A 27,175-nucleotide genomic window follows, 5' to 3' on the forward strand; every position below is an offset into this window, starting at 1 on the left:
AACTCACAATTGGACTTATTTTGGAAATGGACAAATTTGATTGACTTTGGACATTTTAATTTAATTGTGCCATGATTGTGTTTCTTTTGATGTGTAGTTGATGTCTATTTGTATTGTTATTTCGCTCTCTGGTCATGTTGGGTTCTGTCTTTTATGTTTTATGTTTATTCTTTAAAGATTAAATAAAATAATAAATAGATTAAAAAAAATAAAAAAATAAAATCATGTTTGGTCAAAATCAGATCTAGCAGAAAATGTAAAATTCCTTTGGTTGCAGACTTTGAACTTCTTTGTGACAAATTGTGATATTGTCTCATAAAAGAGAAAAAGGAAAAAAAAAAATTAAATCAATAAAATCGTTAACAGCAGCCCTAGTAAAGGAACCAACCAAAAATACCCTAATATTTGAAAAGGAGTGAGTAGAAGTATAATAGTTATTTTTCTCACCTCCTTTTACCAACATCACTTGACAAATACGATGATTACATAACTTAAAATAACATACTTTTACATAATTGTTCACGTGTTACATATATAACATGTTGATTTGATGTGAAACTTATTTGTAATTATTATTATTCGCAGTAGTAGAAATAATACATTTAATTACGATGTCATAATTTAAAATAAATAAATAAAATTGACACACGAACGCTATGCCGCTCATGTGCGCATGCGTGTGGACAATCCCGGAAGCGCCATGGTTGTTTTGGTTTTCCGCTAGTTGTCAAATAGTAAAAAGTCATGCTGTGGCGAACAGATGAGAACATTAAATAGATCCTCGTCAATATGTCGTTTTGTATTTTACTCAATAATCCGTGACACATTTCCAAACACGACATTAGTGGAGCCAGCTTTACGGCAGAGGAGTAACGTTAGTAGTTGCTGTTAGCCTCTGTCCCAACGAGAGAAGAATGGACTGCACTGCTCTGGAACACGACGCTTTCAAATTCGCCAAAACTGCTGTTACCTACGATCAAAATGGAAAATATAACGAGGCTGTCTTTTATTACAAGGTGTGTATTGTGTACATGGCGTGTGTGATCCTTAACTGCACTGCCTTTTGTCTTTGGTTGCTGCTAGTTGTGAATCTGTGTCTTTTACTTTCATTTTTGTCAACATACACAACTAATCTCATAGATTAATATGAATATCAAGTTACACAATTGTCAATATACAATTTAATTATTATTATTATTTTTTGCTAAAACAACTCAGTTTGGTCCCTTGCATGATTAGATTTGTTAAAGTTTTAGCTTCAGAACAAATCAACTAAGCTACAGCAGTTCATTTTACTGTATAAACTTCGTTCCTGGATAATGTTAAATGTCTTGGTCTTTATCAGAACAAGTATAAGGTTGCATTGAAATATGAAGGTGGTTTCATTAAAAAGAGCGCAGTTGGATTATCGTATTCCTTAGTATCAATAGTGTAGTTTGAAATGATAGTATCGCACTACTCTTGTGCACATCCAGTCTTAATGTCAATGTTTGTGCAAGCATATCCTATTCATATCCTGTGTCCTTTTTCTGTTTTTGTACATTCAGGAGGCAGCCCAGGCCCTGCTCTATGCTGCAATGGCTGGGTCCAAACTGGAGGGGATCCAAACCAAAGTGAATGAATACTTGGATCGAGTACAAGCACTTCACGGAACAGGTAATCTTAACATCCAACACGTGTAATCGAGTGTATATGTCTATGTGTCTATGTATTGAGTGTACAGTATTGTGGGCACAAGGGTATGTTCTTTTCATTCTATGTGAGCACTTGTTTCCATGACTCGGCTCGGACGCTGGGAGTGTGAGTATTGAACTGCACTGATGACCGCAGCCTGGGTGGGTGTGGTTTTAATGTTTGTAGGCAGTGACAGCAATACAAAGCAATGATTGTTTTCTATCCCAAAAAGACCACAAGATCAAAAGCTTTCATTTAACAAGCACACAATGATTTATTCAACTATTATTTATATTTGCTTTATATGTCTCTTCTGAATTATATGATCATGGTATTTCTTGTTCCTCCTCCTTTAGACAATGATGAGACTGGAGACTGTTTTCTTGTGTCAGATTTTTAACATTCACGTTTTATTTTTATGCATGGATCTGAAATGGTTAAAGGTGCACTGTGTAACCTTTTACAGCTGCCATGGGTATGTTAAATCTCTATGGAAAGGCTCACAGTAAAAATACAGGGTTTACCTCAAAATTGGAAAGGATCAGAAAAATGCCATACTGTGGAATATTCCATGCCAAGCATTAGCATCTCCATGGAGACAAGCCCTCCACCATAAATTTATTATTTACTAAAACATCATAAATATTGATGTCGTCTTTGTCTGTTGAACACCAGTGATTTAAAAATGTTTTGGGTGCATTCACACTTTACCTTAACATTTCAGTGAACAATGAAATGATCCAGACATGAGATTGGTCTCTGCTTCAGTTTTAACATGATAATATTCTCAAAATGTGTAATCAGCTCCAAGGCTATGTGCTGAAGAAGATGGAGATTTTGTATTCTGATATAAGGCTTTTCTGGCCACTCAAAGATGCTTCTTTGTGCATTATTCATTCACTCCTCACTTGGTGGAAGTAAGCTGCAGCTGCCTTGGGGCAGACCGACTGAAGCAAGGCTGCCAATATAATTTTGGTTTCTTTTGTTACATGTTTTATGTCAATGACTTTGTGTGATGGTTTGGCTCTTTTAAAACTATTGAATGATAAATTAACATCATCATAACTTGGTTTAGCTAAGTTTAGTGGGGGCAGATATAATGTAATAATATTTTTTTCTGAATAATCAACAGTGTATGTCTATTTACTCTTTTTGTTATAACTTGGAGCAGAATTGGAATCGGAAAAGGTTTATCGCCATTATCAATGAACAGAATTCACAAACATAGGAACCTTGCTTTGGTGATTCGGTGCAACAAAAAACAGAACAATGATAAAACTATATCATACAAGTCAAAAAGAAAAACAATTCAAATCTGCTATGGGATGAAAAAATAATAGACTATAAGATAAAAAATAAAAATAGGCTTACTATGTACATAAAATTTACAGTTTAATTTACACACGTAGTGCAGAAAGTGACCAGTACAGTGAGTGATTAAAATATGGTTAACGTGACAGTGTTTAAGAAGTGAGGAGGAGAGGATGGACTCCATGATGGCCGTGTAGAACTGCACCATCCTCTGCACTGGCAGCTTGGCTTTCCTCAGCTGCTGCAGGAAGTACATCCTCTGCTGGGTCTTCTACAGGCTCTCACTTGAGGTCCTGGGTGATGGTGGTGCCGAGAAAGCAGAGGGAGTCGGTGGTGATGGGGGAGTCTGTGATGGTGAGGGGGGGCGGGGGGCTGTGACTCTCCTGAAGTTCACGATCATCTCCACTGTCTTCTGGGCATTGAACTCCAGGTTGTTACCGCTGCACCAGGACACCAGCCCGACCAACTCCCTCCTGTAGACAGACTCCTCCCCGTCTGAGATGAGCCCGACAAGGGTGGTGTCGTCTGCAAACTTGATCAGTTTTACGGAGTCGTGGGTGGAGGTGCAGCAGTTTGTGTACAGGGCGAAGAGCAGGAGAGAAAGTACACAGCCCTGTGGAATAGGAGTAAGAGTAAAATTAAACAAAAATTCCACTCAGCCCCTCTGAGTGGGGTGGCACTTGGGGTGGTCAATCAGATTTCAGGGTGACCTGTGCCCACCCAGGCCCCTCCTTAGAGATGGGCCTGGGTGGGCACCATACTAAAAAACTGCATTTCAAATACAAATATCTATGGCTGACAAATATCTATATAATCTATATATAAACAGGAGGTGTGCTCCTCGAGCACACCTCCTGCTTGTCTCCGTGGAGATGTTATTGCTTTAACTGCAATGTTCCACTGTATTGCATTAATCTAACCTTGCAATTATTCAAGTGCAGGTGTTTTTATTGATAAACAGGACTTTGAAAACCATGCATTCTTACTGTGAGCGGACTCGCCTCTTCACAGATCTGACCTGTCACTGTTGCCGTCACCTGCTTGTCTTCATGGAGGAGATGGATGTGTTTCAATTCCACGTCTTGAAAAGTTTCACTGCAATAACATCTAAAATCAAGCAGAAAATTACATAGTGCACCATAGCGCACAATGTGGCCATGTTACTTCGATAGTATGAATACCTGGTCAAATGAGTATTCGATAATAGTTTTGGTATGGATTAGTATCTGGGTATACATTTTTATGACAAACATTGTTTGCTGCAGCATCAGGATAAACGATAAATGATCTGTTGAAATGGCTGTGCCTTGTTTCGTTACTGTCCAACTGTATTCAGTCCAGGCCCAGAAGAGTGACCCCCTGAAGTCGCGGCAGCAGGTGGATCTGGAGCGGGCACACTTCCTGGTCACTCAGGCCTTTGAGGAGGACGAGAAGTGTAACCATGACGAGGCCATCGAACTGTACACACAGGCTGTGGAGCTCTGCATTCAAACGGTACATACAATATCTTCTGACTACGATCAAAACACAAGAGAGGAATAATGTAATTTTGGGCTTCTATATTAATTAATACTAATTAAAACATTTTCCACCTGTGCATATAAAGATATTATCTTCCACAGGTGGAAAATGTTTTAATTTTTGTGTTATATGTATGTAGTTACATAAACAATAAAATGTATTTCATATTCTGTTACATGGTCCAGTCTTGAGTACTGTATCATGAATGTATGATGAAATCAGAATACTTTGATTATAATGTTATAGTGTCAAAAATACAACATAGGATTTTATGTGTGTCACTGCTTATATTTATCACTGATCAGAGAACAGCAGAAACATTCACCACTAGCCCTGAAATCCATTTTTCTCACTATTACTGCGCAGTTTGAAGTCTAATTCACGTAATGACATGAATTAGTGTAATAGTGTTTTCTTTTATTTCAGCAAAGTATTCTGAACACCACCAAATGAAAGACTAACTGTACCAGAATGCAGTAATTAAATGAAATAGTTTATCTGTAAATGATTGTTCTGAATATAGTATTTTTGTTCTGAATATAGTTTTTTTTGTAAATTGAACTGTATTGTTTCTCTCCAACAATGTATTTAATTCCATGCATTTTTTTCACCAGTCAAATGAGACATCGGACCAGGTTCTGCAAAACAAGCTCAAACAGTTGGCACGGCAAGCTTTAGACAGGTACTTGTTCTGTTTTTTGTTTGTTTTCTGCTACAAACCATACAAATCACCTTTTGCAATCATCAAAATTATATTCAAAAGTGTGTTGAATAGTGATCTTAAAACTTGTATTAGTATTTAAACATCGCTAATCCAACGTTTGGTGTTCTTCTTTGTCAGGGCTGAGGGTTTGAAAGAGTCTGTGTCCAGACCTGCTCCGTCTCAGCCTTTGGACCGGGCAGGAGGCTCTGGTCCCCGGCCCGTCTCAGGAGGCTCCTCTGGGGGTCCCATCAGGCAATTCTTTCCTTTAGGTCAAGACTTCAGCCTCCATGACAAGCCTCAGCCTCAGAGTGTCAGAGCGGTGCAGTCCTGCGAGTCCCAGGGACAGAAGTACACAGCCGAGGAGATCGAAGTACTCAGGTCCGTCAGCTCAAACTACGTACTCGTCGTTTATCTGAGTCTGGTATTTGCACTGAACACATGACAAGTTATTATGTTTTCCTCACAATTACTCAGTGTAAATACCCATTGTAATTACTAATCCTAAAAACACACCGGTCAAGTGGGAGTTTATGAAGAAACTTTGAAAAATTACTTTCAAAATATTAGGCTGATTAGGGTCGTTAGGTCTTTATGTTTTAATACGTTTAAGATTCCTATTGTCAGTTGGATCAGAGAGGCCATCGAGGTACAGAAACACACACACCAGACTGTAAACCGGGATGAGGGGGCATACCACCTTTCTCAGATGGCTGCAGATTGCGCTACTTCTTCCAAAATCTGTTTAAATCAGCTGAGCGGAAACGTCAGAGCACTAAAATGCAACTCTGACTGTAAGAATCCTAAACTTATATTGATGACTTGTTTCTATTTATCTAGATAAAGATGTTGTCAAATTTTATTTTCACCAAATAATTATCAGTGTAAATTGTGTGTTGCTCATTCATTCTCAACAGTAAAAATAAACAAAAAATAAACTTCCTCTTGAGACACCTCTGCTGTCCATTTCCAAACAAGAAGTAACTTAATAAATGTATGATACTCATTTAAAACTTGTAACATCAATCGAATACATTTTCTCTCCTATAGTAAAAGTTGTATTCATTTTAGGACAACCTCCACAATCAATGGCATAGCCTACGTGCCCTTTATGAGTGTGGACCTGAAGGAGCGCTTTGCCTTCCCTGTCCCTTTCTCGTGAGTATTACCTCAAACATACAGTAGATGTGTGTTGTGATCGTGTCCTGACCTGCTCGCTCCTCTGCAGAGACAAAGTGGGAAAGCTGGCCCTGTCGCCCAAACAAAAAGCCATCTTCTCACGCTGGGTAAGACCGGACGAGTTCTGCACCAACCCGACCATGATCATGTCTGTGTCCAGCTTCAGCATCAAACAGGTGAGACGCTGCTGCTGTGGGGGAGAGACACAACAGACGCAACAGATACACAAGACGCAACAAATGCAACAGACGCAACAGATGCTCATATAAATATGGGCTGTTATTCACTCTTTTTGCTTAGCTCTGATAATTTCTAAGGATGTTATGTGCAACTAACTTCTCCACATTAGAGGTGGGGATTTAACTCAAAATAATATCTGAATATTTCTTTAGCATTATTCCAATAGTAATATTCAGACAATATCAGAAATGTTCAACAAATGTCTTGTGGTGGTTCATGGTTCAAATATTGCACAAAACATGAATGGACCATAAAATGAAAAACAAATAGCTGAAATATCACTCTTAGCTAGATATTACACTAGCTGTGTCTGTCTCTTTATGCTGTCATTTTAATGGTGTAATTATAGACAATACACTCAAAATATCAATTAAGAAAAATACATTTCTATATTATCATCTCCCACTTCTAGTCCATTTAACCTTCATTAGAGGAGAAACTCTTTGCTTTTAGAATAAAGAAACGCATAAAGAACAGAGGTGTAAACAGAGTTACGGCTTTATAAATATATTCCACATAAAGTTTCTGTTTGTATTCATCTAGTTAATCGCATTGGGACGCACTACGTGTGTGAATGGAAATATGTAATATTATTCTTAAATGTGACTTTATGTCTTTGTCCTTGTCAGACTGTGGTCTCTGACTGTTCCTTCGTGGCATCGCTTGCGATTAGCGCGGCTTATGAGCGGCGCTACAACAAGAAACTTATCACCAGGTATTAAACCTTATTATACGCATAAGTAAACTTACTATGTAAATATAATTTGCTTACATGTTTTTGTGTGTATCAGCATCATCTTCCCTCAGAACAGAAGAGGAGAGCCCGAGTATAATCCCTGTGGGAAGTACATGGTCAAACTGCACATCAACGGAGTGTCCAGGAAGGTATAAGATCCAGGGAAATACTTTTCAAGCGTGCACACATGACTGAGGATTATTAAGGGTGTGTTTGTGTTGTAGGTGATCATTGATGACTACCTGCCCGTGGACCGGAATGGAGAGCTGCTGTGCTCCTACTCCAGTAACAGAAACGAGCTGTGGGTGTCGCTCATAGAGAAGGCTTACATGAAGGTGATGGGGGGCTACGACTTCCCCGGATCCAACTCTGTGAGTCACTGCTTCAGACTCTGCACACATGTTCAGCTTTAGCTCAGGTCTGTGGTTCAGCTGGACATGTTGATGTGACAAAATGATGTTGGTTAAAATGATCATGTGTTGGACATTAAATGATTCACAAGACGGCTCTAAGCAAGTGAGGAAAGGGACACGCACATCCTAAAGCACGAGTGCAGGACTCAGGAAGGCAACACAAATCAGCAAAATGTTTGTCCCATAATAACAGTTTTACACAAAATAGTGTCCTGTCTGCATGGAAGGTGCTGGTCGATATACCCACAGCCATAACAGAAAGTACACCTTAAACACACTATTTATACATTTACAGAAGACAAGCTAGAGAGGCATCAATATTAACAGCAAGACTGTGTACATAGTGTGAAGTAATGTTGTTAACATGAGTGGACTGTGGTCAATAAATCATTTTTGAAGCATATGAGTTGAGTTCCTTTTCAGCAGCTCTACAAAGTAACCTTGCTTAACCTTGCCCTGTATGACACGCAAAGTAAAAATATATTTTCACCTTTTCTTCCAGAATATAGACCTCCACGCGCTCACAGGCTGGATCCCCGAGCGCATTGCTATGCATTCAGACAATCAGTCCTTCATTAAGGACGGAACCTTCCGCATGTTGTACCAGAGGTGAGCGTCTAACGCAGCAGCACGAGATGAATATTGTGCTTTACATGTCCAAAACTATTTACACCAGGAGAAGAACTTGGTCCAGTCATCCAGTAGAGGGCACTGTGGTTAAAGTTACAGCTTGATCTTATTCATAATGAATCCTCTTATCTGAGTTAAAACTTGTTCATTTTTTTGACAGAGACATTGCACAATAAATATACTTAAACATTGATTTATTTGTAATTGTTAACATAAACAGGAACATGATTCTAAAGCCGATTAAATACATTTGCATATTTCTTCTGTTTCCTGTTAGATTTCACAGAGGAGACGTTCTGATCACCACGGCAACAGGAGTGATGACTGAAGAGGAGGGGGAGAGATGGGGCCTGGTGCCCACACACGCCTATGCTGTCCTGGACATAAGGGAGCACAAGGTAAAAGCCTCATTCTGCTCTCGTAACACACATGTTTGTGTACTTGTACTTGTACTTGTACTTGTACTTGTACTACAGCGTTGCGTGTGTGCAGGGAATGCGTTTCCTGCAGCTGAAGAATCCGTGGAGTCACTTGAGGTGGAAAGGACGTTACAGTGAGAGGGACGAGAAGAACTGGACTCCAGAGCTGCTCAAATACCTCAACTTTGACCCCAAGACGGCCCAAAAGTTTGATAATGGTATTTGATGATGTCACAACGTTCTAAATAGGCCTTTTATTTGTAATGTTTATGGCCGCTGAAATGAGTGCCAGGTCAGGAGAATCCTCAGGTAGAAAGCAGTGGATTGTAGATATGTTGACCTGCTTCATGGTTCATATCTCAGTCCACATGAAGCAAAAACTGGCACAAAGTTCAACTCCTTCAAAAACAAAAAGGATAACGTTTTTTTTTTTTTTACAATCTCTTCAGAAAGTCGTGCATTATTCGACCCCAAAGTCCTGATTGTTGTCAGTTGAAAGGACAGATGAATATGACGAAGTTTGTGGAGACGATCTCAAACAAATAATGATAAAGTTCAACATATTTAAGAGTTACAAACACGACCTATTCATGGGTTTCAGGCAATTGATTCCTTCCTGATTTCAAGGACTTTTTCAGGACCTTTCCCTTATTGCTATAACAACTGAGTCCTGTTGCCATGTCAAATCCTCAAAGTCATGAATAAGATGAATACGATACCATTTGGCGCATTGATAACATTCACATTACACACATTTTGTGCAACCAAGCATCTTGTTTCAGACTGCAATGTGAAACTGGAGAGAACCACCAAAGCACAGCCAGTCAGCGCGCCAAGTTTACCAGAGATAAAATAGTTCAGGAAGCGCCCAGCGGTCTCATTTTATTATTTTATTACTATATACTCTTTGACAGAAACACTTTAAAACTCTTCCTAAGTCCTTGGTTGAATGTTTTATCGCAGGTGTGTTCTGGATCGCCTGGGAGGACCTGTGCCAGTACTATGACGTCATCTACCTGAGCTGGAACCCTGCCCTTTTCAAAGAGTCCTTCTGCATACACAGGTCAGCACACGCCTCAGTATATTGGGGTCAGATTGTGCCGCCCAGATGAGTTTCCAAAGCATATTTTTGTATTTCTCTCATACAGCAGTTGGGATGGAAAGCAAGGCCCTGTAAAAGACGTGTACAGTCTGGCCAACAACCCGCAGTACAGGCTGGAGGTGCAGTGTCCAACAGGGGGCGCTGCTGTGTGGGTGCTCCTCACGAGACACATCACTGACAAGGTACGTTCTTTCATATGTGCACAAATCTATCGGGCACGTCCATGGTACTTATACTGAACTATAACATAAGTACATCATCAATTCACATTTTTTCTTTGCAAACTGTAATATTGATCTAAAACGGTTTAATTATAGAAACAGGTCCATTCACTTCTTGTTCAAAACTACAGAACTGATAAGCCCCGCCTCTTTGTAACATTTCACTGTAACGAACATGTTTTTATTGTTGAAATGATATTTTAGACTTTAATTTATCACAGAGTCTTAATTTTTCCAATAATCAAAAAAATACCAGGATATGGGCAGGGATAGGGGGTAGGTGAAAACAGACAGAAGCAGGAAAACACTGTCGTAACAAGGTTGGAAGCTCATTTAAGTTACACAACACTTCCTCTTTAATATCTTGCAGGACGACTTTGCACAAAACCGAGAATTCATCACTCTCGTTGTTTACAAAAACGATGGAAAGAAGGTGTATTATCCAGGTGAGACTCTGTAGCTTTCCTCTTCGTTGCCCTGTACACAGCGATGCTAAAATGCGACTCAAATTTGTTGTATTTATCATGATTTATTTCTCGTTTAAACCTTTTGTTCCCAGCCGACCCCCCGCCCTACATCGACGGCATCCGCATCAACAGCCCGCACTACCTGACCAAGATCAAGCTGACCAACTCCGGCACCCACACCTTCACTCTGGTGGTGTCACAGTACGAGAAACAGAACACCATCAACTACACACTGAGGGTAAGCCACGTACAACAGGCTAATGAGGAAGGCGTGGTCGAGCGGGTTAATGTGGCGCTTAGACCCTGTCAAATTCAGTTTGGGAAACGAGATCAACGTTAAAGTGCCTGTGACGGGTTTTTATTGTTTTCTAATTTTGACTTTATCTGGTGTATTTTTACCTGTTGTAAATATAAATTATAGTTTTACACAAATCAAGTGTCTCTTTGTGGAGAAAAGTTGAAAAATCTGTAGAAAATGACAGGAAGTGACATCACACCAGGGACACTCATTTCATCCAATGTTTATGCTTAATTTACACAAAAGAAACAAGTTTTTTGACCCTGTAAACAATAATTTATTTATTTAATAAAGATGATCTAGCATATTTTTATTTGTTTAATTTAAAGTTAAATAGTATTTTCCGGACTATAAGTCACACCAGCCAAAAAATGCAAGTAAGTTGCACTGGAGTATGAAATCCGGTTGTGAGAGTGTGAAAATAACTAAGTAATATCACATATAAGTTGCTCCGTAGTATAAGTATATAAGTATAAATATTAGTATAAGTCACACCCTGGCCATAGTTTTTCCCAGTGGTTTCTGGGTAATTTCCTAGAGTGATGTCATCAATTACAAACTGGAATTAAATTATAAATCTAAAAATGTGTTATTCTGGGATAAAATATGTATAATTTTGAGCAAAATTAAAAACATATTTTTCTTAATGAATTCAATGAGTGGGCACGCTTGAATGTGTTGTTACCTTGAACTGTACCTTGAAATGTGCCCCAAAACGTATCAATGGGGCATGAATACAATACCACCTTAACTTAAGATTTTCCTTGTGTTTTTATAGTAGAGCCCTACATGTTTGACCTGATATCTGAATTTATTTAGGGGGGAGGTGAAAACGTATATTTTCTGAGCGTTCATCCCTTGAAAACTGACTGTGAAATGAGTCAAAATACGACTTTGAATAAGCTAATGATGAGGAAAAGCTCGTAAAGATAAGATTTAACGTAATGTCTCTCTCAAATCTGTTTTTTGCGCTTTGAAAATGGTACAAATTGGAAAGTCCTTTAAATTAGAAAATAACCCTGAACTTGATGAACTTACTATAAACAACAACCCCCTTTGCTAAATTAACCATTTTGAGCTTTTAATCACGTTAGAATTTGCCTTGTACCTCCAAAATATACAGACTCAGAAGGTTGTTTCTGTCAAATTACATTTCAAATTGTATTTTGGTATATCGAAACTACAAATGGGTGTTTTTAAAGTCTAGAAATACAGCTGATATTGTTAGCGTTGTTACCAATAGCCGTAGTGCCACACACTTGCCAGCAGAGGGCATCAGACGAGTCGTTCATCACAACATAAGCTTTTTAAAATACTTTTGAGAACTTAACATGTCCAGTTGTGTGAATAATCTGCGGTTTACTTTGTGTTGACTCTGCAGGTCTACACTGTCAGCAAATTTAACTTCTCCAAGATCCCCAATCCATTCACACATGTCAAACGGGTAAGTTCTGCCAATTTAAAACCAGTTAAAACTATGCACATTTAGGAAACTAGTCTATAAACTATACTGTGTAACATGCAATCAAATTGTGCTAAACAAACAGTATTTATAATTTATAATCAGCTGACTCTGTATATATGTATAAGAAAATGGCAATGAAACTTAAGACAGAGATTTATATTTTTTGGGCTGTTTTGTTTAAACTCGTCACGGTTTACTTGGTTTAATCCTGGTGAAGAGTCTTTTCTTTTAAGGGCTGTGTTTAAACTATGTTATCCATTCTCATTCACCCCCTCAAAGTTGTATTTTGAGTGATTCATGCACGTTTACTTTACTGTGTTTACGGTTGCACACGTATAATTCAGTGTATTGTCAGTAAATAGTCCAATATATCAAAGAATAAACCGCAGAGTCATAAATGATATAGCAGATAAAAGCATCATGTTTTTAGTCCCTTTTCTTGACTTAAAACCCAAAGCGACACCCTTCTGACTGGTCGTGTTTGAGCAGATAAACGGTCAGTGGAAGGGTGCGAGTGCAGGAGGCTGCGGGAACTACAAGGACTCATACAAACACAACCCCATCTACCAGATCAACCTGGAGCGCTCCGGGCCCCTGCTCATCGAGCTCAGAGGCTCCAGGTACGACGAAACGCCCCGTCTGGTAAAGTGCGTGTCGCTTATGAATGAGGACAAACCTTTAGTTTTCCAATATGAACTAGTTCTATGGGGAATTATGAATATTATTGTCAGGTGTCGTTATACGCAACTCGGAATCACATCCTGAAACTACAACAGCTTGTCTTCTCCGTCTGAACCTTTATAACCTTTATAATTATGATGATTTATGAATATTCAATAAGGTCATGCAATAAAGGGTCAACTCGGGGTCAATTTACTCATTTTGAGCAATTCCGTCTATAATACAAGTCAAGCTATTGTGAAGATGTAAAAAGTAAAAAAATCAATACATTCCGCTTCAGAAATACGTTCATATAATTTAAACATTACATTTTTTCTTTCTTTGGTTCATCAGCGACAGTTGCTTAACCCACGGCCAGAGAACTCCTTTAAGCTCTTTTATTTGCTTGTCTTGAGCTGCTCTGGCTCCGTTATGTAAATGTGGTCATGTGTTGCGCAGACAGTACAGCGTGGGCTTCGAGATGGTCACCGTGTCCACGTCCAGCGAGCCCGGAGCAGCAGGATTCAACAAGAAGAACAGCGGCGACTACAGGTACACGCCCCCGCCAGGAGGTCACAGCGCCACAGGCTTTCTTAACCTACAAAATCGCCATTAATGCTACATCATTTCATCATTATTATTAGTTTATGTAGTATTTTGATGGCGCTACAAGCTACATATCATAAAAATTAAGACGGTTTTACACATTTTAAATTGAAAAGCAGCCTAACCTGTATCACCCATTATCCAGGCATTTGGACACTTAAATGAATAACACAAATTGATCCTCTACGTACAGTAAATAACATAATTATAAAGAAGATTTTGAGAGGGATTAAAAAAGACATTGTGCCCATTTTCACCATTTTTATGACGTTTCTAAAAAAAAAAATCTTGGACGCTCTGAAAAGTCAGTTTAGCAGAATATATGTCCTATATACTGATGAATTATTGAATATGTTTGAGGTATTTAAGTAATAACGCAAATTAAACATAGCAGTAGAGTCAAACGTGATTGAATTTGACAGATTAGAGCGCTGCTGTTTCATAAGCCTGGCTGTTTTTAACTGTCCAGTAATGAATGTCACAGTCTAACTCACAAAAATGCACTATTATTGTTTTATTGCCAAGAGAAATACCAGGAACTCTTCAGAGGATTTCTAAGTACAGTCCAGCTCTAATTGGAACTGCGTTATACAGTTTGGCTTTCCAGACTTCTTATTCCTGTTATTTTTTTTATATAAATCCTGTTTGCATGAAGCTAGTTTGTGACAAAAACTTGACTTGTGGTTTAAAGTTGATCGATTTTACCATTTTATTCATGTTTATGCATTTATTTATTTTGTTTTATTTTTTTAACCCCTCTCAGAGTTGTGTTTTGTCTCATTTTCCCACGTTTGATCAATTCTGCATTTATATTCATTTTCTGTCAGCATCTCTTTCCAAAGCTAAACACTTAGTCCCACTGCATGATGTCATTAGGAGGTAATCCAGTCAATTCTCCTCTGTATTGATAATGATATTTTATGCATATAGCGCACTAAATTGTATCGTTTATTCACCCTAATGATACAGATATTTATAAGATTGTGTTTTTAAAGTTCGTACACTTTGACCAGACTTTTTTTTCCTTCTCTGATTTATCATTATTTGTGTTGTCTCAACCTGTAAAAGCTGAAGTCTTTCCTTTCAGATGTGGCTTCTGCTACATGGAGCTGGATCACGTCCCCGCCGGCATCTACAACGTCATCCCCACCACTTTTCTGCCCAAGCAAGAAGGACCCTTTTTCCTGGACTTTAGCACCACGTCACCTGCCAAAGTATCACCGCTTCAATGAGGAACGGCTCACTCTCCCCGGACTGGACAAGGCGTCACACAAATACTATTATTATTGCTCATTATAGTATAAAATCCACTAAATCACAATGGTACAGACAGTAATACGGAATTATGTCGTAATAATGTTAATGTTAATATTATTTATCTTCATTACCATAAATAACTAAACGAAACCTACTTCAAACAAGCCATTAAAGGTTATATTATTGTTAAATAAATTTCTTAAACTGTATCGGATTTGTAGAACCTTCCTATGTCCGTAAACAAAACGCCTGCATTCTAAAGGCTGTACACTTCCCTACAACAGCTCCAAAGCATTTATTTGATGTACTTTAAGGATTTTTTCGTCCCATAGGCTTTATTGGACAGGACAGTGTAGTGTGAAATGGGGATTCGAAGTCATAACCCTGATAGCACACATGCACGTGGAGCCTGGCATATGTGCTATCCACTCGGCCACGGAGCGGCACCCAACGCATTTTCAACAGAGGAGTTAGCGTTAGCCTCCAAACATCACAAACGATGAAAAACCAGGGCCGTTTTGACAATAGGCAACGATTTGACCGCACGCTAGTAACATCAGAGAATATGAACACGTGTAGTAATCTGCGCTGGCAATAAAAGCATAAACGCCAACGACCACATCATAAACGGTTCTTACATCGAACGCGATGCCGGCAAATCGCGGCAACAACAGTTTGACAAGAAGCGTTTTGGTCCACAAATCCCCCAGTCATTGATAAAGTTAGATATCGTCACAACAACCATTTGACTAAAGTTTTTTTATTGTGTGCGCGCGTAACTGTTCAAAATACGTCACTCCTGGGAGGGTCTATATGGGAAGCCACAGCTGCCTTGGGGCTGACTTGACAGATGTGGCCGCTTTTCTGTGCCAGTGGCTTCACATCTCGCCATCAATCAAAATGCGTACAGCGCGTTGTTCTCTAGTACTGCTCGCCATGCTTTCTTTTATTGCCAAATTAGAATAACTTTATTAGAACAAAGCTGTTGTTTAACCTTTATGCCGAGTGAGTTGGTGCATGATATTGGAAATTAGCACGATATGGCTGCTGAGTACTGCAATATTGTTATTATTGTAATATTTGTAATTCGACAAACGCTGTAAAATAAAACGAGACTAAATCAAGGCTAATTTAGACTGAACCAGGGAAATCATATAAAAGATGCCTGTTTCATTTTAATTTAAAAAACAAAACACAAAAGAACAGTAAATGGATGTCGGTCGGAGGGTCCTGGCACTATTGTGATATTGATTATCGCGTCAGACAATATTGCAGTATTCATACTTTCACGATATATGGTGCAGCCCTACAGAGAACCCGTATTATCTTACAGAATACATTTGTTTTGTATCGACTGATGGTGTAACGAGCTGTTAAAGGTCTTATTTTGTGTTCAGAGACGCAAAACAAATAGTAGGTACATAATATGTTATGTTTCGTAATTATATGATAAAAATCCATGCTGCAATCACATTAGGAACAATGATGACATTAACATTTAAACTGGGGTACCAGATCTAAAATGAGCAACCAGTCGAAATGAGGAAGTATGTATTATGTTGTATTTATCTATTTCGGATCTATAGTTGTTCCTGGTTCTCTAAATTATTTGGCACATCATTGCTATTTACATTAATTTACATTTCTGGCACGTGCAAAGCTTTAAAACAGCTTTTTTAGATGGCAAATTTGTGTCTGCTGCTTTTACGTTATAATCCCCTGGAGCAAAATCTAGAAATGTGGGTACTCCAATCCATCATGTATAAAGTCTTTATTTTCTCTTTTAATGCCCCGCTAAAACTCTTTAAATGCTTATACAATGTGTCAAGTTGAAAGTCGTTTTAATAATATATTGTGGTATGTAATTTTTTAGCACAAAATGTACATTACAGCAATGATTTCCTAAATGAGTTCATGTCAAAGCCGTTTTTCATAAGGTTGGAAGGCTCCGCAGAGGAAAACTAGCTTTAACTGTTATTGTCAAGTGCATTTGCCAAATAGTAATTTATCCATTACTTTTTCTGTTAAATCAGTTTTCTGTTTGTTTTCAGGCAAAAGAATGTTGTAGCTCTTGATCATGAATGACTGTCTGCAGGACTTGCACTATTATACTCTTTTAAAAGGAATTCAAATGTTCAGACTTGGAATACAAAAGGAAATGTACTTGTTTTTGGTCGTTTGGTTTATTTGGTCATTTCATAGAGTGTTGCCCAGACCTCCCTCTTTCCAATCACTACTTTTAGTTTCTTCCAGCTCTGCCTGTGCCAGCTTGGATACGCCCACCTCAACCAGCTCTTTTACAGTGATGGGGGCAGTGACTCTACCCTAAGCTCTTCATACCATCTGAATCATGATTTAGAGAAGACAAAACTGGTACATCTTAAGGACAAGATGCCGACACAAACAGAGCAATGTGGTGAGGAAAGTTGTGAAGAGTGCATCTTCATCTTAAAGCCACAAACCACGCTTTTGAAGACCGTGAGTTGAAGATTCTAAGCAGGAGAAGATATGGTGGTTTGAAAGGAGTTAAGGAGACCATTTTTGTTAAATAAAATCTCACTTTTAAAACAGAAATGTAGGTATAAGGTTCAAATTACCCGCCGTCTACCTCAGCGTTTTGAGGCCCTGGTCCGGAAACGGCACAGACCAGTCACATGCTAATCAGGTACTCATCAGCGAAGAGGGAAATGCAGTCAGCAAACAATTACGTAAAGGGCTCATTTGTGCTGCTATGGTAGTACTGTAAATAAGAAGGATTTTGCAATACTTACACATCATTTTATTTCAGTCAGTCAACAAACTCAGACATTCTGTTCAAAGTAGAAAACATAACATGACATGGAACATTAATGGTTTGCCTGATGTGAAAATACTACACAGATTTACTCAAACAGGACACGGTCATATCTTCAAGGCGGCTGTGACGTGTTCCAACGCTTGCTACATTAAGTACTGACGTAGAATTCACTGTTTTGAGCCATGGAACCTAAATGTATTATTCTTACCGTTTGAAGTAAAGTAGCTGTAAGATGCAAATAGTAGAGGATGAAAGGATAGACCAAAAAGGGAACTGGTCTGGACAAAATGTACAAGAAAATAAATCAATCATTCTAGCATTATGTCAATCCATTTTATCGTTTGCTTCTGTCTGGTGACTCCAAATTCTGTTGGTAGTACATTGTGTTAACCACTCTGCCACCCCGTCCCGCCTTATTTTCTTTTAAATGCCATTTTATTTGAAGACTTAAGGAAAAGATGTACCAACTCACACATAGAATTTATCGGCATCTCTTTGAAAAAAAAGAAAAGTCCTTAATACAAAAGAACATTGTGGAAATGAAGCAAAATGTGTGTAATTCAAACCACAAACGTGCCTAAATTCAAAATACCCTAGAACGCCTTGTACACCATACATTTAGTGGCAACGTTTTAAGTGGAGCCATAACAATATTAAACCACTTTAGTAATAGAATTTGCAGTTCCAATAGCTTCATAAGTGCACAATGCGACAGTGAATCCTCGTGACTGTCCAAGCGCTTCATAAAGAGAAACACTTGGGCGTGAGGACGAAAATCACATCACATCACAGTTTGAATCAAAGTCAAGTCAACGGGTCTCAGGTCAGTTTTAGACTCCTTTGACCGGGACTACGCTCTGCCCGGACGGTGCACCTTTCTGGGCGCAGTCGTCTGTGCTTTTGTCCTCGCGAGGCCTCCGTAGATTGAGGAAGCTGAAGCGTGCCTCTAGGCTAAACGTTTTCCTGGTGCTGGGAGTCACGCTGTTGTTGTTGCTGACCGGAGCGTTGTCCACATCGCCCTCTGCACCTTCGGCCCGGTCGCCTGGAAGAGAGACCAGGCGAAAATATGTCACTGCGGCCTTTACGTCTTATTTATATATACATTTTATTATTCCATTACTTGTACTCAGAATCATATGGTGAGTGCAAGATATCTGAAATCTGTGTCGACTAATTTAATGAAAGGAGACATATTATGCTTTTTCAGGTACTTACCGTATTTCCCGCACTATAAGACGCACTGGATTATAAGTACTGTCAATGAATGGTCTATTTTCGATTCATTTTCATATATAAAGGGGCGCACTGGACTATAAGGTGCATTAAGCGAAACAAAAAGTGTACCAAACAAAATCGCTTCCCGGTCATAACTAATCCATATATAAGGTGCACTGTTTTTAAAGGCTTTTAAGTGCGCCTTATAGTTCTGAAAATACGGTAGTATTGAAGTATACCAGAATCAGAAAAGGTTTATTGCCACACTTTGGTGATTCGGTGCGACATACAACAATAAAAGCAAGAAATATCAAATAAAGCATGCATTAAAGGAAAATAATAACATAACTAGATGATTTTACATTTACATTTACCGCAATATGGCTCAAACATTTTAATAAAAGAAACGGGTTCATTGACTTCCTGTTCAAACTGCTATTTTATGTTTATTTCTCATCCTTTCACAAAAGTAATGCCTCCGGGACTACAAACCCGTGCTGAAGTGCTTATAACATCCATACACCTGCAAACAAGGAAGCAAAGCAGAGTGTCTTGCCCAAGCGCAGAAGAATAATTGTTTTTTGTTTTTTTATACAATTAAACCAATTTACACAGTTTCTAAATAAAGTTCTTGAAGTTACAGAGGATTTTCTTAACACCAAAAGCAGGTGGAGAACACGTGCACCTGGGTTGGACAGTGTACGGCTTGTGTCCCGCACACGTCCCAGAAGGCGAGCTCCTCCTCTCCTATGTCTGTGTGACTAATGGCATGTTCAGAGGAGCAGGTGGAACAGCAGCACATGTTCCCAGAATAGACTCTAGAACCACATCTCTCTGGCTTCTGTCAGGTTAGAAATTAGATGTGTCGCTTCTTTGTTTCGTTTGTGACTACAGGCCACCTGAGCTCGTCTCCTCCACTTACTGCAACTCTGATATCAAGAGACGGTTTCTTCTGCTCACAATCAGAGTTAGAGAGTGTGTTTGTTTATTGTTGCTACCATAAAGTCCACGTAACGACACAGGCAAAACGTTTTCCAGCACGTAAAGGCTTGGAGATCAAAATAATGACAAATGCATTTACTATAGCTCACCAGTAAATCAAATCTGCTGCATGGACAGTTAATAGTCATAGTGTAGCTTACAGGCATATTATTGGCACAGCAAGAAGGTCCCAGGTTTATCTCCCAGGGGTTTTATTTGTAAAAAAAAAGTTTGCGTTTGGTTTGTATGTACACTTTTAGTCACAACTTACACATTTCTAATCTCTCTGAACTTTACGTATCGGGGCTTTCAGAGATGAGGCAGAAGGAGAACGGAGCTTAGTTTTTGGACTGGAGCGCTCCTTTCTATGTAAACTTGTCTTCATATAGATTAGAAACCGAACACGACGTGTACGCAACACTCTTCTGTACGTACAAAAGGAACATTGTAGGAACATTTAGTGTATTCTCCATTCAACATGTTCTTGAGTAACTTTGTTTGCTTTGGCATCTCATGTTTTCGAACTTAAGAAAACGTGTCTTCAAAAACCACACATGACATTCTCTGAGTCGGGCCTTTCCCACACAAGGAATTGAGTTAGCGCTCCATCTACTGGCTGCAGAGGGAATTACAAAAGGAAACAAAACTAACTTTCCCCTGACATGCTGATGTGGGCATGCAGCTGTAACGGACGCGATTTGACTGCAGAAAAGCTGAGAATGAGATTGGCAATGATTTATGGACTTGAAACAGCGCAGAGACCTACTTATGACATCATAAAACTGGGACATTTAGAATTGAGCGTTTTCTGAGGCTCAGAGGTTAGAAAACTTACTAACCAGGATTTATCAAACTTGCGTGAATGAAGCTAAATGCAACTCCAGGTACGTTTGTGATGAGGGAACAATGTTACAAAATGATTATCCAGTGTCTCACCTCTTTCCAGGTCACACTCCGGAGAAGACGCTCCGCTGCATTCACTGCGCGGCCCCAGCACCGGAGAGATGAGCCCGAAGTCCGACAGAGACACGGAGCTCGGCAGGTCCAAACTGCAGGGCCGGGAGGGCGGGGCCGGGGAGGAGGAGCTGGAGTTAGAGGAGGAGGAGTCCGAAGAGGGCGAGGACACGCTGGTGAATGGGCACGGGGACAGCAGCAGGTCCTGGGGGCTGCTGCTGGGGGAGGAGCCCAGGCTGCAGGTGGAGGCGGAGTCCTCCTCAGACGCAACAGAGCCGTTCACACAGGGCTCGTCGTCGAAGCAGTCCGACGTCACTGCAGAGAGAGGGTTCATATATAAGCCTTCTGGTTTCGTGTCAATGCTGATGGGCTGCCAGATTTAAATATAATATAGTCATTTGTTTTGTCATTTCAGATAAGGGAATATCTAAAAGCAAGATGATCCAAGTTCCCTGTAATTACCCTCGAAATAAAGAGTATTAGAAGAACACGTGGGTTTGTGAACATGACTTGCAGATTTGGAGTCAGAAATCATTTGGAGTCAGTGAAAAGATTCCAAGTTTATCATCTAAAGGCCGGCACACCATACAGGATTTTCAAGTCTTAAACACGAGAGGAATCAGAGGAAGTATCCTTTACTAATGCACTTAAAGTCATTCAGAGAAACAGTTACAGCTCTATACATTTAGATTGTAGATCAGGATCATGTACAGTAGCGACGCACTCCTGGGCAAGCTCTTAACTACTATTAAACAAAACAATAATGTATTGTACAAGTTCTTTGGCAAATGTTGTCTTTTTCAACCAAATATGTAGAAAGAAATCTTGTCCCAGTCCAAAGTCAGACTATCAACTATGGGCCGTGTGTGGATACTACGGACGAGCAGAGCAATATTTGATGAGTGAAGAGTCAATTTTAGCAGTTCTTAGACAGGCTAGTGCTGAGTGATATTAAGATGTGGCTAGTCTAGCATAGGGCATCATAAAAGCAGCTAATGTTGCTATGTTGCTAATCATAGTTATTTATTTGTGTCATTTAGGAATCTTTTATGTATAATATGGTTTTGGCTTAAGGAAGGAAGAAGGAATCAGCTATGTAACAATAAAAAGTGTAATAAAATACACCTTTTTCTTCTCCATCTTTTCACCCACACATACAGTTAAAACTTACTGGAAATGCCATCGGACTCCATCTTGAATCCGGAGAGGTCGTCCCCGGAGACGCTGCCCCCCTCGGCCCCCACGCCTCTGCCGCGGGGCCCGATGGTGGAGCTGCGCCTTCTCTCGTGGATCTCGTCGGAAATCTTCTCCAGGTTCCTCAGGGCGCTCTTGTAGTCGGCTTTGGCCTGGGACAGTTTGGCCTGCCGCTCGTCCACAGTCTTCTTCAGGTTCTACAACAGAAAGAGTTCATTTTCAGAGCATGGTACAGTTAACATGATACTGGTTAGAAAACATTCAGAGCATGGTACAGTTAACATGATACTGGTTAGAAAACGGAGTCAGGTATTAAGACATATCCACCCATTGTATAGGAAGCTCTATTACGGTATTGTTGGTTTTCCCCCTGTAAATACACACTCCTCTCCAGCAGTGTCTGTGTGTACGTTTTGTGTACTATAAATACACTTTAATCTGAACGTTCCGACTTGTCAGAAAGGGGGATAAAAATGTGGGTCAGCAACACGCACTGGCTGTTACAGGTTTATGATATAATTTACTTTGCTCCACCACACCAGCATTTTGGATCGGAAAAGGTACTCGTAAGCAATAATAATGATGTAATGACGAAACAAATCTGCAAACAACAAATCATCCAGTCTCGTTTGATTTAAAAACGTGCCAAAAACATTCAGTAGTTTAAACCCAAACATGTTCTGAAATGTGTGGCATTAGCTTATTTAGCATCAGTCTTCTGACAAATGTTAACACTGAATCTTGATTTTACTTAAATTGCAAATCAGAGGCAAGATTTGTCCCAAAAAGAACAAATCTGAACATGTATAATATAAAGGTGGTCAACGAGAATGCATTCTTACCTCTAACTGTAGATAGAACTTGGCCTTCATCTCAAAGTAGGGCCTGCGGAAGGGTAGAGTCATAATGTTAGAAGACAGAGGAGAGAGGGGCGAATCAGAGGAGTCACCATGGCAACGGGAGGATGGATGATGGGATAAAAGGAGATAAGAGGAAATGAGGCACACCGGATTAGGGCCGTGCAACTCACACGGGCATAAATACTGTACGGCTACACAAGACTGCACTAAAGCTGATGAAACTTGTGTACGGATAACTTCAAAGTACCTGAAACACATGGTTTTATCATCCTAACACTTCAAAGTACCTGAAACACATGGTTTTATCATCCTAACACTTCAAAGTACCTGAAACACATGGTTTTATCATCCTAACACTTCAAAGTACCTGAAACACATGGTTTTATCATCCTAACACTTCAAAGTACCTGAAACACATGGTTTTATAATCCTAACACTTCAAAGTACCTGAAACACATGGTTTTATAATCCTAACACTTCAAAGTACCTGAAACACATGGTTTTATAATCCTAACTCTTCAAAGTACCTGAAACACATGGTTTTATAATCCTAACACTTCAAAGTACCTGAAACACATGGTTTTATAATCCTAACACTTCAAAGTACCTGAAACACATGGTTTTATCATCCTAACACTTCAAAGTACCTGAAACACATGGTTTTATCATCCTAATACTTCAAAGTACCTGAAACGCATGGTTTTATAATCCTAACACTTCAAAGTACCTGAAACACATGGTTTTATAATCCTAACACTTCAAAGTACCTGAAACACATGGTTTTATAATCCTAACACTTCAAAGTACCTGAAACACATGGTTTTATAATCCTAACACTTCAAAGTACCTGAAACACATGGTTTTATAATCCTAACACTTCAAAGTACCTGAAACACATGGTTTTATCATCCTAATACTTCAAAGTACCTGAAACACATGGTTTTATAATCCTAACACTTCAAAGTACCTGAAACACATGGTTTTATAATCCTAACACTTCAAAGTACCTGAAACACATGGTTTTATCATCCTAATACTTCAAAGTACCTGAAACACATGGTTTTATCATCCTAACACTTCAAAGTACCTGAAACACATGGTTTTATAATCCTAACACTTCAAAGTACCTGAAACACATGGTTTTATCATCCTAATACTTCAAAGTACCTGAAACACATGGTTTTATAATCCTAACACTTCAAAGTACCTGAAACACATGGTTTTATAATCCTAACACTTCAAAGTACCTGAAACGCATGGTTTTATAATCCTAACACTTCAAAGTACCTGAAACGCATGGTTTTATAATCCTAACACTTCAAAGTACCTGAAACACATGGTTTTATAATCCTAACACTTCAAAGTACCTGAAACACATGGTTTTATCATCCTAATACTTCAAAGTACCTGAAACACATGGTTTTATAATCCTAACACTTCAAAGTACCTGAAACACATGGTTTTATAATCCTAACACTTCAAAGTACCTGAAACACATGGTTTTATAATCCTAACACTTCAAAGTACCTGAAACACATGGTTTTATAATCCTAACACTTCAAAGTACCTGAAACACATGGTTTTATAATCCTAATACTTCAAAGTACCTGAAACACATGGTTTTATAATCCTAACACTTCAAAGTACCTGAAACACATGGTTTTATAATCCTAACACTTCAAAGTACCTGAAACACATGGTTTTATAATCCTAACACTTCAAAGTACCTGAAACGCATGGTTTTATCATCCTAATACTTCAAAGTACCTGAAACACATGGTTTTATAATCCTAACACTTCAAAGTACCTGAAACACATGGTTTTATAATCCTAATACTTCAAAGTACCTGAAACACATGGTTTTATAATCCTAACACTTCAAAGTACCTGAAACACATGGTTTTATAATCCTAACACTTCAAAGTACCTGAAACACATGGTTTTATAATCCTAACACTTCAAAGTACCTGAAACACATGGTTTTATAATCCTAACACTTCAAAGTACCTGAAACACATGGTTTTATAATCCTAATACTTCAAAGTACCTGAAACACATGGTTTTATAATCCTAACACTTCAAAGTACCTGAAACACATGGTTTTATCATCCTAATACTTCAAAGTACCTGAAACACATGGTTTTATCATCCTAATACTTCAAAGTACCTGAAACACATGGTTTTATCATCCTAACACTTCAAAGTACCTGAAACACATGGTTTTATCATCCTAACACTTCAAAGTACCTGAAACACATGGTTTTATAATCCTAACACTTCAAAGTACCTGAAACACATGGTTTTATCATCCTAACACTTCAAAGTACCTGAAACACATGGTTTTATCATCCTAACACTTCAAAGTACCTGAAACACATGGTTTTATCATCCTAACACTTCAAAGTACCTGAAACACATGGTTTTATCATCCTAACACTTCAAAGTACCTGAAACACATGGTTATATCATCCTAACACTTCAAAGTACCTGAAACACATGGTTATATCATCCTAACACTTCAAAGTACCTGAAACACATGGTTTTATCATCCTAACACTTCAAAGTACCTGAAACACATGGTTTTATAATCCTAACAGCGGAGACGATGCATTCTATAATAACAACAAACAGAGTTGGTTCAAGTGAGATTTGTATATTATATTATTACTACAGTATATGGAACACAAATGTGTAATGCTTCATTTCCAGTAGTGCTCTAACCAGGTGCACTTTTGAATGAGACTGTTGGGTGCCGTCTGTATCTAATTAAAGAGCGGTGATTAGTATAAGTGCGCTGTTAGCATGCTAATGTTTGTTAGCTTTACTGTGAAGGTAAAACTCGCTCTGGCCTCTGGTGCTGATAAAGTCAGTGGTGAATCATTAGGATGCTTGGAATGCATTAGCCAAGTCAGAAATACAGTTTAGACACCTTTAATTTATGTAACGTTAATTCAATTTGAACTCTAATTTAGACATACAATGTTATTATTACATAGATGGTGATAAATAAAGCTACATTTACACCTGGCAAAAAATGTTTTAAGATTTTCAATTCAAAAATAATTGAAAAAAAAAAACATCTTTAGTGTTACACCAACATAAACAATACAGACTTTGAATAATTGCTATTTAACAAAAAAACACCATTTACTGACAGGATTGGTTGTAGACCTCTCGATTAAAAAATCCTAAACCACCATTGATGATTAGCAATTTTGAATCTCGATTAAAATGAAATCAATTGCCCAGCCCTTCTTTAAAACATGCGTTTAAGATGAAATGCCATTCTAATTGTATTTATTCATTAAGAACACAGTGTCCTTATGTGTATGAATCTTTGAATTTGAAAAGAATAGTTTCCAAAACCATGATTTGAAAAATAGGAAGCAAACCTTCCTCTTTAAACACCTGAGTGTGCTGTGTGTGACCAGGTCCCGCTGTGATATTTCAGGTTCTGGTGAAAGTGTCACCTGGATAAAAAGAGATCACACTTTGCCTAATAATGACGCAGGCACTATTCAAAGGGCACATTTTTATACCTATTCAATTCATGTTTCATTATAACTTTTGCTGGCATTTAGCTTTATTTTGACGTGTTTTTTTAGAAAATCTCCAAAGGAAATCCTGTCTTCATTTGGAGCTGACGTGCTGCTCATCTAGAGCCAACTCATGCAGTGACTCCCCGCTTTGCACAGCGCATATGCTGATTCTATAGGGGTAGAAGCCAAAAGTTAATTGGCAATTTAGTCACATATTAAAATACCGGATATTTACGGTCTTATTAATTCACTTTAAACTGCAGCGGTCCAAAGTTATTCCTCACTCAATCGCGTATTCCAAGCAAACTAATTATTTTAACAAGACCAGAATGACTAAAAGCTAATAACAGCTAGTGCTAACTGTGCACTTCCTGGTTCCCAGACAATATAACGCTGTGAACAGATGCAGATAGCACTCAGCGGTCTCATTTTGACCCCAAGACAGCTCCAGCAGATCATGTGCGTGCGATGGTAGTGATATACTGTAATATTTATGTATGTATGTGTAAAAAAAACTTACTACTACACATGTCTGGACAACACATAACCCTAAACCCAAGGTAAAGGTGATACCCGGTCCTTACTTGGACTTGTTGATGGTGCGTTTGAGTTTCTTCTCCAGCTGTTTCATCCGTCCAATGGCTGCGGTGTATTTGGCGGCGGTCTCTTTGTGCACCAGCTCACTCCTCGTCTTTGTGAGCTCCGCCTCCATCACCTGAAACAACACACATTCAAA

The 27,175-nt window shown here is 38.8% G+C and overlaps 2 protein-coding genes across 2 annotated transcripts in view; one reads left to right on the top strand and one right to left on the bottom strand.

Moving 5' to 3' along the window:
• Positions 1-694: 694 nt before the first annotated feature.
• capn7 (calpain 7) lies at positions 695-17,063 on the top strand. Its single transcript, XM_072460578.1, has 21 exons — positions 695-1,016; positions 1,548-1,656; positions 4,322-4,479; positions 5,121-5,188; positions 5,348-5,587; positions 6,278-6,364; positions 6,435-6,561; positions 7,255-7,340; positions 7,417-7,510; positions 7,586-7,732; positions 8,277-8,383; positions 8,682-8,802; positions 8,897-9,041; positions 9,787-9,886; positions 9,972-10,107; positions 10,517-10,592; positions 10,706-10,851; positions 12,293-12,355; positions 12,866-12,996; positions 13,496-13,588; positions 14,730-17,063. Exons 1-21 carry the CDS (start codon positions 915-917, stop codon positions 14,872-14,874), a joined length of 2,481 nt encoding a protein of 826 aa, XP_072316679.1. The 5' UTR covers positions 695-914; the 3' UTR covers positions 14,875-17,063.
• A 1,195-nt stretch (positions 17,064-18,258) lies between these two features.
• The window catches only part of sh3bp5b (SH3-domain binding protein 5b (BTK-associated)), a 33,396-nt gene continuing 24,479 nt past the window's right edge, over positions 18,259-27,175 (bottom strand). The window contains exons 5-9 of the mRNA XM_072460978.1: positions 27,024-27,154; positions 22,883-22,925; positions 22,018-22,237; positions 20,829-21,161; positions 18,259-18,738 (exon numbers count right to left, since the gene is read on the bottom strand). Coding sequence (XP_072317079.1) covers positions 18,527-18,738; positions 20,829-21,161; positions 22,018-22,237; positions 22,883-22,925; positions 27,024-27,154 — 939 coding nt within the window. The 3' untranslated portion in view covers positions 18,259-18,526. The remainder of the gene's footprint in view (positions 18,739-20,828; positions 21,162-22,017; positions 22,238-22,882; positions 22,926-27,023; positions 27,155-27,175) is intronic.

Source organism: Eucyclogobius newberryi, unplaced genomic scaffold, assembly GCF_026437365.1.
Source record: "Eucyclogobius newberryi isolate DKJ021-1_F unplaced genomic scaffold, fEucNew1.0.hap1 SCAF_3, whole genome shotgun sequence".
Classification (NCBI taxonomy): Eukaryota; Metazoa; Chordata; class Actinopteri; order Gobiiformes; family Gobiidae; genus Eucyclogobius; species Eucyclogobius newberryi.